The following is a 12,482-nucleotide window of genomic DNA, read 5'->3' as shown; positions in this document are numbered from 1 at the left end:
CTGTATAGTTTGTGCACCATGTCCACAAAATCATGTTTTTGACAATGAATCCCACGTTATTTAACGCTATCTATATATGACAGAACAGCTTAAGTAGAAACAATCTCAAGTGCTTGTGCTATGGAATCATCCGTTTTACTGCAGGGCAGATTCCTCAGCACCAGTGATAACATAAAAACAATTGTGTATGCACAGGGTTGCACACAAGCAGTTGTTTAAAAGTTCCAATCGTGACTTTAATTTCTAGCTTCTCAACCTCTGCCAATGAATGTGGAAAATCCATTCACATGAGCTGTGTGAAAACCGCTGACCTGAATGTACAGGCTCAGTGTTCAATCATTCCCAGCCAGCACAAATAATAGCACGTGTGTGCAGCAATAGCTATTTACATTTCCCCCTGGCAACAGTGCTGTCCTCCAGAGCAGCAGCAAAGCATCACCTCTTTCAGGTGATTTTCCACTCACAATTTACAATACAGCACTGCCATTGAAATCGGGCTGCTGTGGTGAGTGATAGTGTCATAATACAAAAGGAATATTTAACGACTATGTTTTTGGGATGAGGTATCTGAAATGTCACCTTCCTGACAGCTGGCAAGATTAATATGAAGTATTAAAAAATATCAAATTTCAAGTGAGTAGATATTTTGCTTTAACTCCAACTAGTTGCTGTTCTGTCCATCTGCTGGCATGAAGTAATGAAATAATTTTCAATTATTTACCTTACAGTTTGTTATTGTAAACAACATATTCAAATTATTATTTTATATATATGTTGTATGTATATAGTCAACTCACTGTGGTGTTTTCAGATAAGTACCACTCAGGGATTGGTAGGTGATGATTATTCACTTTCTTATATCCCCTTCTGCGCTCCTCTCCCTCCCAAAGAACAGAATTGAGATCAGGAAAATTATGATTGATATCGATGCCATCATGAGTCCAACGTCCCAAAGACCAGCCGACTAATTCGGAACCCTAAAATTCAACACAAGAGAGTGATCACAATCACACACTATAACATGATGGAAAAAAAGGGGGATTGAGCTGCATTAGTAAAGTTCAAATAATGTAAATGTCTGGGAAGAGCAACAAGTGCGAGAGGTTTAATGAAAAATTACCACTTCAAAAGCTTTTTCATATCCATCAGGATTAATAGAAGGCAAGAAATGGATCCTAGTCTCCTCCACAAGGTGCTTGATTCGTGGATTTCCTGTCAAATACTCTTGACACATGAACTGCATCAGTAAGAGGAGCAGCTCACGTCCAAGCACTTCATTGCCATGAGCTCCTGAAGAGTAATGGAACTCAGGCTCACCTAGTTCAGACAAACAGTCAAAAATTATTTCATACAGAACTAAAAGTAAATAACACATTACTTACCTCATATCATTTCACTTTCGTTTCTTTAGTACCATAATCAAAGGGATACTGTATCCGGTGACCATTTAAGGTACATAATTGTATTCCCTAAATAAAACAAACTGTAGTGATTTGTGTTTCAGTGAGGATAAACACTCGGGTAATGTAATTTAGGTTACCATTAACCTCTGACCTTACCGAATGATTCTCTGAACAGAACTAATACACAAGGTCAGTTTGAGTTAGTTTCCTGGAAAAATATTCTAGACTAAGGGGAACTGGCTGTATAGGGAGCAAAGTGCAGCAAATTTACAATTTCTAGGACGTGGTTAACCTTTTGAATGAAAATTTCAATATTTCATATAAAACAAGCAACTTGAAGGAGATTATATTATAAGTTTCAACATTATGTACTTTTAGCAGTGAATTTCTATTAAATTGCCAATAGTCACAAGTCATTTTAAATTATTAATGGTTAGTTGACAAAATCAATTTCGATTATGAGGGATTTTCATCCCATTTGTTCTCATCTTTCCAAAATACCACCCTATGCAATTCCTAGTGAATTGAGTACATTTTCCATTCAAGTTTCAAACTAACTAAAAGTAAAGCCGAGCAATTTAATTCCAAACCATAGAAATCAATCCATTTATTTGATGGAAAAGTCAAAACATTGACACACTGACTATCCTAAACTGGAGCTGTGTAAATATTCTGGAATTTATTTTGGACAGACTTTTCAAAGTTTATAAGAACTTGGACCCTGAGCAATGAATGTGTTGTCATCTCCAATGGACACGTCCAACTCAGATTCAAGTAGTTTTACAATTTTTGAATAATATCTGTAATTTCTTCCACTATGTCTACTGCCACTTCACTAGGTTGCATCAGTCTAAACATTCAGTCCAGATATTTATAATGGCAATAATTCAGCCAATCTAATATTTTTTTACGAGTGGCAAATTGGCATGGGTTGATAATTCCTTCCCTACTTAATCAAGAGTTCAATATTGGAATGATTAAAACAGGTATTTCACACACTTTTCAAACAGCCTTACCATTAAGTGTCAGTTGCAAAGAAAATTGTGGAATGCCTCATTTTAAAACTTACTGTGGTCAATTTTTACACAAAAAAAATACAACCTAGCAAGCAGCTGACCCAATCAGGAGATGTCACTAGGTGACTTAGCCAATTTTAATAGCCAGCCCGCATTAGCATGCTGATTGCTGACTTGCTGACCAAAATGGCCTGTGAGTCAGTGAGAAGTAGCTAGCCAGCAGTTAAAATCAGGCAGCTTGAAGGCCCCCACTGGGGACCAGGGGGAATGGTCTCCCACAAAGTGAATGTCTTAGATGGATCAAGGAGGGGAATCGTGGTTGGTGGGTGCAGGGGTGAAGGGGCATGGCGGAGAGTCACACTCCTGCTCCTCCTGGTCTACAAGGAAACTTGTAAAAAGTTAAGATTTTAAGTTTACCTGGATCTCTTCTGGCCCTGGATCTTGATCCAAACAACTTTGGAGCAGTGGGCAAGCCATCACTGCCCCTCACAATTGGGCCTTTTTTTAAGGCAATTTTGAAAAGAAGCTCAAGCTTCAGGTAAATATAGTGGTTGGGCTGCAATGATGTCATTGGAGACATACTGCATACTTAAAGAAGGATACTGCTAGCTTTGGACAATTTAAAATTACAGTTGGCCAGATTGCAAATGGAGTGGCTAATTTCCCCTGCTCCATTTTCTTCTGCTTCTCCTTCTGGTTTCTACTGGACATTTTGAGTTAAATTGAGCTTATTACTTGTAATTTAACATATTTTGTAAAAAAGCTAGTAGATCTTCCACAGCATTACTCACAGTAAATTGAATGACATTTATTTTTTAATGACAGGAGTGTTTGTGATGCACAATGTATTTTTCTTCTGCTGAAGTGAAACTCTGTACCCTGAAGGTCATATAGCCCAATTTTTGTTAAGTAAATGGAGCTTCAGATCAATCAGAGTTATTCTGTTCAGAGTGAGGTCAATTTGTGACTAAGTGCAATTCAGTCTACTCGGCCAGTTTTCCTGACCCTTGCTTCTGTTGAATTCCCATTTTTCTGGCACAAAGCTCAGAAAAAATACTTGAACAATTGTTCCTCTGGGAGTTTGTCCATTTTATGCTGACAAGATTTCGACTGCTTCCCATGGAAAGCACATCTGGGCCTCCACCTGTATTTGGTGTGAACTAGACAACCACATGCTAATGAGACAGAAGGAGACATTCCCAACCCTCTCATTTTATTCTTACACTGCAGACCAGGTGATTCCGTGCAAAGGCACTGAAGGAAATAAGGTGCTATAAGAACATAAGAGATAGGAGCAGCAGTAGGCCATTTGGCCATGAAAGCCTGCCCTGCCATTCAATAAGATCATGGCTGATCTGCCCCAGACCTCAATTCCTCTTTCGCGCCATCTCCTCATAGCCCTCAACTCCCCGATATTTCAAGGAAATAAGGTGCTACAATCTTTCTTGCTGTTAATCTGGGTCTTCTGTGGCCTAACCAGCAAAGCTTAAAGGAAAAACACCCCAAAAAGGTAAGGAAAATATTTTGTAGTTTAATTTCAATGATGCCAGTAGGAGCAGGAGTGCTCCTCCTCATTCAACAAAAATTCTGCAGCTAACACCTGCTCCGCCTTTTACCTTCCGTCCCATTCCCAGGACCTATCTGCAGGCCAGCTCGGCATCAGAATTAGTCAGGCCTCAATTGGCAAACTACACTGAGATGCTTAATTGGCACCTACAGCTTATCAGCAGGGGTTGGCAACATGTCTGTACATGGATATCAGTGCCTGTGGTAAAAGATTTTGAGATCCGTGACTGGTAATTTCAGGGATGAGAAATCTCCCATTGGCTTCTTCTTTTTGACCAGACCTTCTATTAAAAGAATCATACTGTCAGTTTCACAGCTGACAGGTGTTGAGAGCAGGAACAGCTGTTTCCGAACTGCAGTCAGCTTCGGGATTTTTCAGCGGGTTGCGATTTTTCTTTAAAAGACCACCAGAAAACCCTGAATCTGTTTGCAGTTCGGAAATTGCTGTTTCCGCTCCCAGCAATGGGCAGAGAGAGAGCGCACGGGGTGGGGGGAGGGACAGAGAGAGAGAGGGGGGGACAGAGAGAGAGAGAGAGAAGGGGGACAGAGAGAGAGAGGGGGGACAGAGAGAGGGGGGAACAGAGAAAGGAGGGAGGCAGAGAGAGTGGGAGAAATGACACAGAGAGGGGAGAAATGACACAGAGAGGGAAGGAACAATACAGAGGGGGAAAACAACACGGACAGGGAATGGGAGAGAAATAGACAGAGAGAGAGAGAGAGAGGAGGGAGAGAGAGAAATTAAGATCAATCCTGAATGATGAACATCTATCCGAATAGCCTGCATCATTGCAACAAGCGTGTGGGCAGACATTGACTACTTGTGCAAACAAAAACGAATGCTAGGTATCTCACTAAATCAGTGTCCAACATAGTGATGAGAAAGTTAGCCAATAAATTAGTCTTCTCATTTAAAGATTCTTTACAAAAATGCACATTTGTTGTTGTTTTGATTAGTAGTAAGATAAATTTTTAATGCCTTTATCTTTCCGAAATTATCTCACCAGCCCCCTATGTAAGACAAAAATTGTAATGTTGCCCTCCATGCAAATTGGTTGGACAGCCCCCGCTCTGTCCTCCCCACCCCCAAACACACTCTCTCCACATTCTCTGTATCCCCCACTCTCTCTCTGTCTATTTCCCCCACTCCCGAGCAGCTGGGTTATTTTAAAACACAAGCTTAAAGACTTGTGTTACGTAAACACATTTTAAAGTGGCAAAAGTCACTTAGGGAATGTCTCGATTTCTACACTCTGGCACACATTACATTCACTTGGGACACAAGTTCAATGACATATTGAAAGTTTCTCGACTTTTATGTCTATATAAATGTTGCAATCCATTGCTATCCATTTGGAATCACATTGTTCCAGAACCTGTATTGAGGGGAAAATGGACAAGAAAATCTAAGGAATCTCCAGAAGTCAGTACTGTACATTCCTCATGAATACAAGCATATGGGTGTAACAGTCCAGAATGATATTGGCAAGAACTGGATGCTGCTGACCCATATACAATAGTTAGTAAATACAATGCAATAGCTTTAATAAACCTTAATTTGTGATGAACTGTCTACAATTCCTTAACAAAATCCATGCTGCATTTGCAATTTTAAAACCTGTCAGGGAATACATAGTAAAAATGTATTATGTTTCAATGACCATGTTACAAACAGTCCTTAACTGATATGTTTCTGTGAATTGGATTAAAGGACAAGTTTTACAAGTATGTCAATGATCAGTAACTGCAATGTGCATCATTTACTATCCAGTTTGAGGGCAGATAACTTGAGTAGCCAATATCATTTGAAAGTTGTTTGTATCATATAATTACATGTCATTAAAAGTACACCTTTGCTGACAGGTAAGAGATTTGGCTTGGACATAAATTGGTTAGTCTGGAGTACAATCTTATAGATAGCGACTAAACATTTCATAACTGAATAATATATGCAGTAACCAACCACTCAACATTTTGCAGAAAAACATTTTGTTAATAATTAAGATCTGAATCGGAATTGACAGTGATAGACCAGTATAGACATAAGTGAATTTTAGAAAATCGTTTTATTGGACAAATTTATTTATTTGTAATTGTGTTTATCTGATTTTCTCACTAGCTTTGATGAGCAAATGACATTTTGTCTGTGAGAGATTCTGTTGTTTCTGTATTTTAGAATCCAGGACCCAGTTTAATAGCCTGTCACGATGAATAAACTAGATTTGGCTACCTACCGTTAATCTCTATGTCCCTTCCTGTCCCACTCTACTTTTTCTGCACATGACTCTTCTGAAGTACTGTCCGCTCCATCCTATAAAATTCTCCTGATTTTGAATCACTGCCCTTTTGGTGGATGCCCTGTCTTCATCACATATTACAAGCAGGTGGAGAAGTTGCACAAACATTGACCATCATGGGTTAAATTGTCTTGTGACAACAGCAGTGTGAGAAATTGTCCATCTTCCTATTGCTGATTTTTTTTAATGCCTCATCTCAATAACCTCTCCTTGAGTTTCATGGTTTATTGGATGAATTTGCACTCCGAACAGTGTGAATCCTCAGACTTCATCCGATAAGGTCCATCTACCACCCCGTGATATGGTGTACTTATCTCTATTCTGTCAACAAAAGTAATTTGCATTGGCATTACATACTATTTTGCTTGCTAGTTAGCTAATACAGCTGTGCTGCTCTCCATTGACGTTTGCATGCTTTGCTACTTCATTTATAGGAAAAAATGTTTTAAATCAGACTGTTTTGATGACATTAGATTGACTATACACTTTATATATAGATTAATTGCCCTCATGTCCATGGCTGAGTCAATAATTTTGTCAAATGTCCATGGTGCAACATGTCAGTGCCATCCTTTCAATGCAAATGAAGCCTGGCAACCCATTTCACTCGGGAGTTGAGATTGTGCTGCCTATTTGACACAGGTTTCCATCACAAGTTGAATTTCTCTCTGTGCTTTCCTTCCCTTAGTCACAGCTGACAAAGAACTGTTGCCATAGTAAAGTCTAGACTGGCTGGTGATAAACAAGGCCTCAGGTGATTGCTGGGAAATGTTGCCAGGTAGTGTCAAAAATGGAGACCTGAATTGACTGCTAAGATTTGAGACCTGGGGGGCTGAATTTTCAGGGCCCTTCCAAAGGCAGGAATGGAGGTGAGGGGACCCCAAAAATACCAGCGCCGGGCAGCGTGTCAGTTACAAGACATTGCTCCTGGTGCTGACAATGTTAGCCAGGGTGGGGGGCTGGGAGGCAGGAATTCAGCTCTCCTCCCAATCAAGGCCAACTAAAGCAGTTAAAAAGCTCGCTAATTGCTTGTTGGAAGGGGAGGGTGGAATATTTAAACAGACAGATGGGTTTTGGGAACTGTCAGTTTCTGAAGGAAGGTGGCTACAGAGTGGGGAGCCAGTTAAGGCTGCACCACGGCATCATCCCAGTCTCCCATAAGAGGGCCAATGGAGCAAAGAGGATCTCAACACTTGGTAAGGTAGTGCCCTTGGTGCTGCACAGGTGGCGAGGAGAGTTGGCACTCAGCGCTCAGACATCAAACAGGATCATCACCCTGGGCATTTCGGGGGCAGATGTGCAAGGAGCAAGGCTGCCAATCAAAATAAGACAGTCACCTAAAAGGAAGGCTGCAGCTGGCAGATTTTGGGCCCAGTGGCAATGAGGGGCAACACCCTCTACAGGAAGGATGGAACCCCAAGCAGATGGAGGTCATGGGAGAGGAAAGAGGGGCAGGAAGGCAATGGATGCCATGTCCTCAACTTAGGATCTACCACCAAATATGGAGCTACCTGGAGATGACGGAAAACCAGTACGGCAGGAGACTGCCTCTCTCCAGGCAGATAGCCACAGACATCTGTACCCTCGTCACCAAAGACCTCGCGGTACTGGTAGCTGTGTCCTGCCAGTAGCCGTCAAAGTCGCTGTGACCTTGAACATCCTCGCTTCTGGCTCTCAGCATCTCACAAATGACTATCTCTGCCAGAGCTGGACAGCACATTTATTTCACAACAGACAAGGCCTCACAGGGACAGAGGGCATTGGGTTTCGCCTCCATCACTAGATTCCCCCAGGTATGGAGCATCATCGATAGCACTCATGCAGCCATCAAGGCACCGACTTCATCTGACCTGCCTCCATTCCCACCGCCACTGGTTCTAAGTGGACAGAAAACCCGTCTCCATGCCAATTAAGAGCTTCCCCATGTGAAACTTTTAACTTTAATCAGTTTCCCACTGGAGGCGGGTTTCTGACCTAATAATAAACCCGCCTCTTGTTTCCCGTCTCCATGACGAAAATTCAGCGCCTGGTCTACTCCCTGAGTGGATCAAAAATTCTATTTCAGTACCTAAGTTTAGATATGTGCTAAAAATGATTGTCCAAATCAGATGGCTAGCCATTGTATGAGGGTTTAAATATTTTTTTAAAGTTTGTTTTGGGAGCGTATTTTTCAGATGAGTATTCCAGGTTTTATCTTGGGATATTTCATTAGCAGACTATATATTTATCAATATACAGATGAATGTAATTTGTTGTAAAGAAAACATTCATCTTAGAAAATGAATGAAGTACAGAGTAAATGGAGGCACAAAGGATAATCTGCAGTCTTTTAGATATAAATCTTACCAATTTCATGCTCCCCTGGATTATCAGAGATCTCGATGGCGTATAGTTTCATTCCCTGATAGCTTTTGCCAATGTTGTAAATCCGAGTGATGTTTGGACATTGTTCATTTACTATCTTCATCAACTGTTCAACAAAATGTATAATTCAGTGAGAATTCAGTGGTTGAGGCTGAAAACATCATAATGAATTAGTAATAAAAACAGAAAGTGTTGGACATACTCAGCAGGTCTGGCAGCATTTGTGAAAGAGAAACAAAGTTGACTCTGTTTCTCTCTCCACAGATGCTGCTAAACCCGCCTATATTTCCAGCACTTTCTGTTTTTATTTCTGATTTCCAGCATCCACAGTATTTTACCTTTACAATGAATTAGTAGCTGCCTTGAGTGACATGTTTTAGCATCATTCTTTAACACACTCTGATATAGTTCATTTAAATGTTGTGCACTATACACATACCTCAACACCTCCAAGGACAAAGATCGTATAAAGCATTCAGAAGTTCATGAAAGTGAATACTGATCAATGATAAACCATTAATAAATCATCAGTCAACTCGGGCTGCACTAAAGACAGACTTCCATGCTTAATTAACTGAATAAATTGGTTTGTCCCTAATTGCAGAATTTTTTGTATCCGCTTCATCTGTATCAGGGCGTCATTTTAGACGTTAATGATACACGTTTGTGTCATATGTTGAGCTGCAATCTCCTGAAAGAAACTCTATAATCTAATGAAATAAATTATTGTCACGATATGTAAATCATACTGGTGTGAAAATGTTACACCTGGCACCAGTCACTTGGTACACAAATCTTTGAAGGTGGCAGGACAGGTTAACAAAGCAGTTAAGAAAGCATATGGGATTTTGGGTTTTATAAATAAAGGCACGGAGTACAAAAGCCAGAAAGTTATGCTAAACCTATATAAAACACTAGTTGCCTCCCAGCTAGAGTATCTTGTCCAATTCTGAGTACCATACTTTAGGAAGAATATGAAGGCTTTAGTGGGGGTACAGAGAGATTTTACTAGAATGGTTCCAGGGATAAGGTTACTTGGATAAACTGGAGACCCTGGGGTTGTTCTCCTGAGAGTAGAGAAAGTTAAAAGGAGATTTGATGGATGTGATTAACATCATGAAGGGTTTAGATAAAGTGTTTCCAATGTTTAATAACCAGAACACAGATTTAAGGTAATTGGCAAAAGAACCAGAGGCAATATGAGGAAAAACTTCATTTTTTGCAACAAATGATTAGGATTTGGGATGCATTGCCTGATAGGGTGGTTGATGCAGATTCAATAGTAGTCTTCAAAGGGGAATTGGTTAAGTACTTGTAGGAGAAAAATTGCAGCAATATGAGGTAAGAGAGGGGGGGTAGGATTAACTGAATTGCTCTTCAAAAAGCTGGCACAGATTTGATGGACTAAATAGTCTGTGCTCTGCATCATTCTATCGATGTTTGAAATGATCACACTTAATTGGAAGTTTTTCACTTGAATATTTGTTTTTATTTCTGTTGCTCAATTAGAGTTTTATTCCTGATGAACTATGCCAACGATTTTCATTTTGTGTCGACAATATATGCACGCACACTCCCAATCAAAATTTAAGGGTAGAACTTGCTGCTGCTGATGCTATAGTATGAACATTTAACATGCTCGTATCAAGTACGATCTGATATCCATTACAGAGACATGGCTGCAGGACGACATAGATTGGGACCTGAATATTGAAGGGTATATGGTATTTAGGAAGGACAGGAAGCTAGGAAAAGATGGAGGGGTAGCTCTGTTAATTAATGATGGTATTAGTGTAATAGAGAGGGATGACCTAAGTTCAGGAGACCAGGATGTAGAAGCAGTTTGGGTAGAGATGAGAAATCATAAAAGCAAGAAGTCATTTGTGGGAGTGGTGTACAGGCCACCTAACACTAACCACACTGTAGGACGGGGTATAAAGGAAGAAATTAGGGCGGCACAGTGGCGCAGTGGTTAGCACTGCAGCCTCACAGCTCCAGGAACCCGGGTTCGATTCTGGGTACTGCCTGTGCGGAGTTTGCAAGTTCTCCCTGTGACTGCGTGGGATTTCGCCGGGTGGTCCGGTTTCCTCCCACAGCCAAAGACTTGCAGCTTGATAGGTAAATTGGCCATTATAAATTGACCGTAGTGCAGGTAGGTGGTAGGGAATATGGGATTACTGTAGGGTTAGTATAAATGGATGGTTGTTGGTCGGCACAGACTCGGTGGGCCGTAGGGCCTGTTTCAGTGCCGTATCTCTAAATAAATAAATAAAATAAAATAACAGCAGCTTATCAGAAATGTACAGCGATAATTATGGGGGATTTTAACCTACATATAGACTGGAAAAATCAGATGGGCAGAAGTAGCCTAGATGAGGAGTACATAGAATGTTTTCGGGATAATTTCTTGGGACAATACGTTCTGGAGCCAACCAGAGAGCAGGCTATACTAGACCAGGTATTGTGCAATATGATAGGATTAATTAATGACCTCATTGTTAAGGCGCTCTAGGTAGCAGAGATCATAATATGATTGAACTTTATATTCAGTTTGAGGGAGAGAAGAGTGGGTCCAAGACTAGTATTTTAAACTTAAATAAGGGCAATTATGAGAGCCATTATGAAAGCCGAGCTATCTAAAGTAAACTGGCAAATCAGGTTAAGGAATAGGTCAGTAGAGATGCAGTGGCAGACTTTTAAAGGGATATTTCAGAATACACAGAATAGATACATTTCAATGAGAAAGAAAAATTCCATCGGTGGTTAATTAGAACAGTTAAAGATAGTATCAAACTTAAAGAAAAAGCCGATAATTGCGCAAAGATGGGAGGCAGGTCAGAAAATTGGACAGAATATAAAAAACAGCAAAGAATAACTAAAAGATTGATTAGGAAGGTAAAATTAGAGTACGAGAGAAAGCTAGCCAGAAATATAAAGACAGATAATAAGCGTTTCTATAGATATTTTAAAAAGAAAAGAATTAACAAAGTGAGCATTGGTCCTGTAGAAAGTGAGTCTGGGGAATTAATCACAGATAATAAGGAGATACTAGATGAATTGAACAGATATTTTGCACCGGTCTTCACTATTGAGGACACAAGTAACATCCCAGTATTAGCTGTAAGTCAGGAAATGGAAGGGAGGGAGGAACTCAAGAAAATTACAATCACCAGGGAAATGGTACTGAACAGATTATTAGAGCTATGGGCTGACAAGTCCTCGGGTCATGATGGACTTCATCCTAGAGTGTTAAAAGAAGTGACTAGTGAGATAGTTGGTGCGTTAGTTTTAATTTTCCAAAATTCCCTAGATTTGGGGAAGGTTCCGTTAGATTGGAAAATAGCGAATGTAACTCCTTTATTCAAAAAGGGAGGGAGACAGAAAGCAGAAAACTACAGGCCAGTTAGCTTAACATCTGTCTCAGGGAAAATGTTAGAAACTATTATTAAAGATGGTATAGCAGGGCATTTAGAAAAATTCAAAGTAATCAGGCAGAGTCAACATGATTTTGTGAAAGGGAAATCATATTTAACCAATTTATTGGAGTTCTTTGAGGGAGTTACATGTGCTGTGGATAAAGGGGAACCACTGGATGTATTGTACTTAGATTTCCAGAAGGCATTTGATAAGGTGCCACATCAAAGGTTACTGCAGAAATAAAAACTCCTGGTATGGGGGTAACATATTGGCATGGATAGAAGATTGGCTAGCTAACAGGAAACAGAGAGTAGGCATAAATGGACCATTTTCTGGTTGGCAAGATGTAATGAGTGGTGTGCCACAGGGATCTGTGCTGGGGCCTCAACTTTTTACAATTTATATAAATGACTTAGATGAAG

General features: G+C 40.2%; 1 protein-coding gene across 1 annotated transcript in view; it reads right to left on the bottom strand.

The window, feature by feature from the left end:
- Positions 1–12,482, bottom strand: part of cpxm2 (carboxypeptidase X (M14 family), member 2) — a 226,790-nt gene that overhangs the window by 76,705 nt on the left and 137,603 nt on the right. Inside the window, exons 8-10 of the mRNA XM_068052810.1 lie at positions 8,626–8,749; positions 1,121–1,317; positions 798–977 (exon numbers count right to left, since the gene is read on the bottom strand). Coding sequence (XP_067908911.1) covers positions 798–977; positions 1,121–1,317; positions 8,626–8,749 — 501 coding nt within the window. The remainder of the gene's footprint in view (positions 1–797; positions 978–1,120; positions 1,318–8,625; positions 8,750–12,482) is intronic.

The sequence above is a fragment of the Heterodontus francisci genome, chromosome 20 (assembly GCF_036365525.1).
Source record: "Heterodontus francisci isolate sHetFra1 chromosome 20, sHetFra1.hap1, whole genome shotgun sequence".
NCBI lineage: Eukaryota > Metazoa > Chordata > Chondrichthyes > Heterodontiformes > Heterodontidae > Heterodontus > Heterodontus francisci.
Note: the sequence above shows the minus strand (reverse complement) of the source record. Positions and strands in the feature narration are given on the sequence as shown.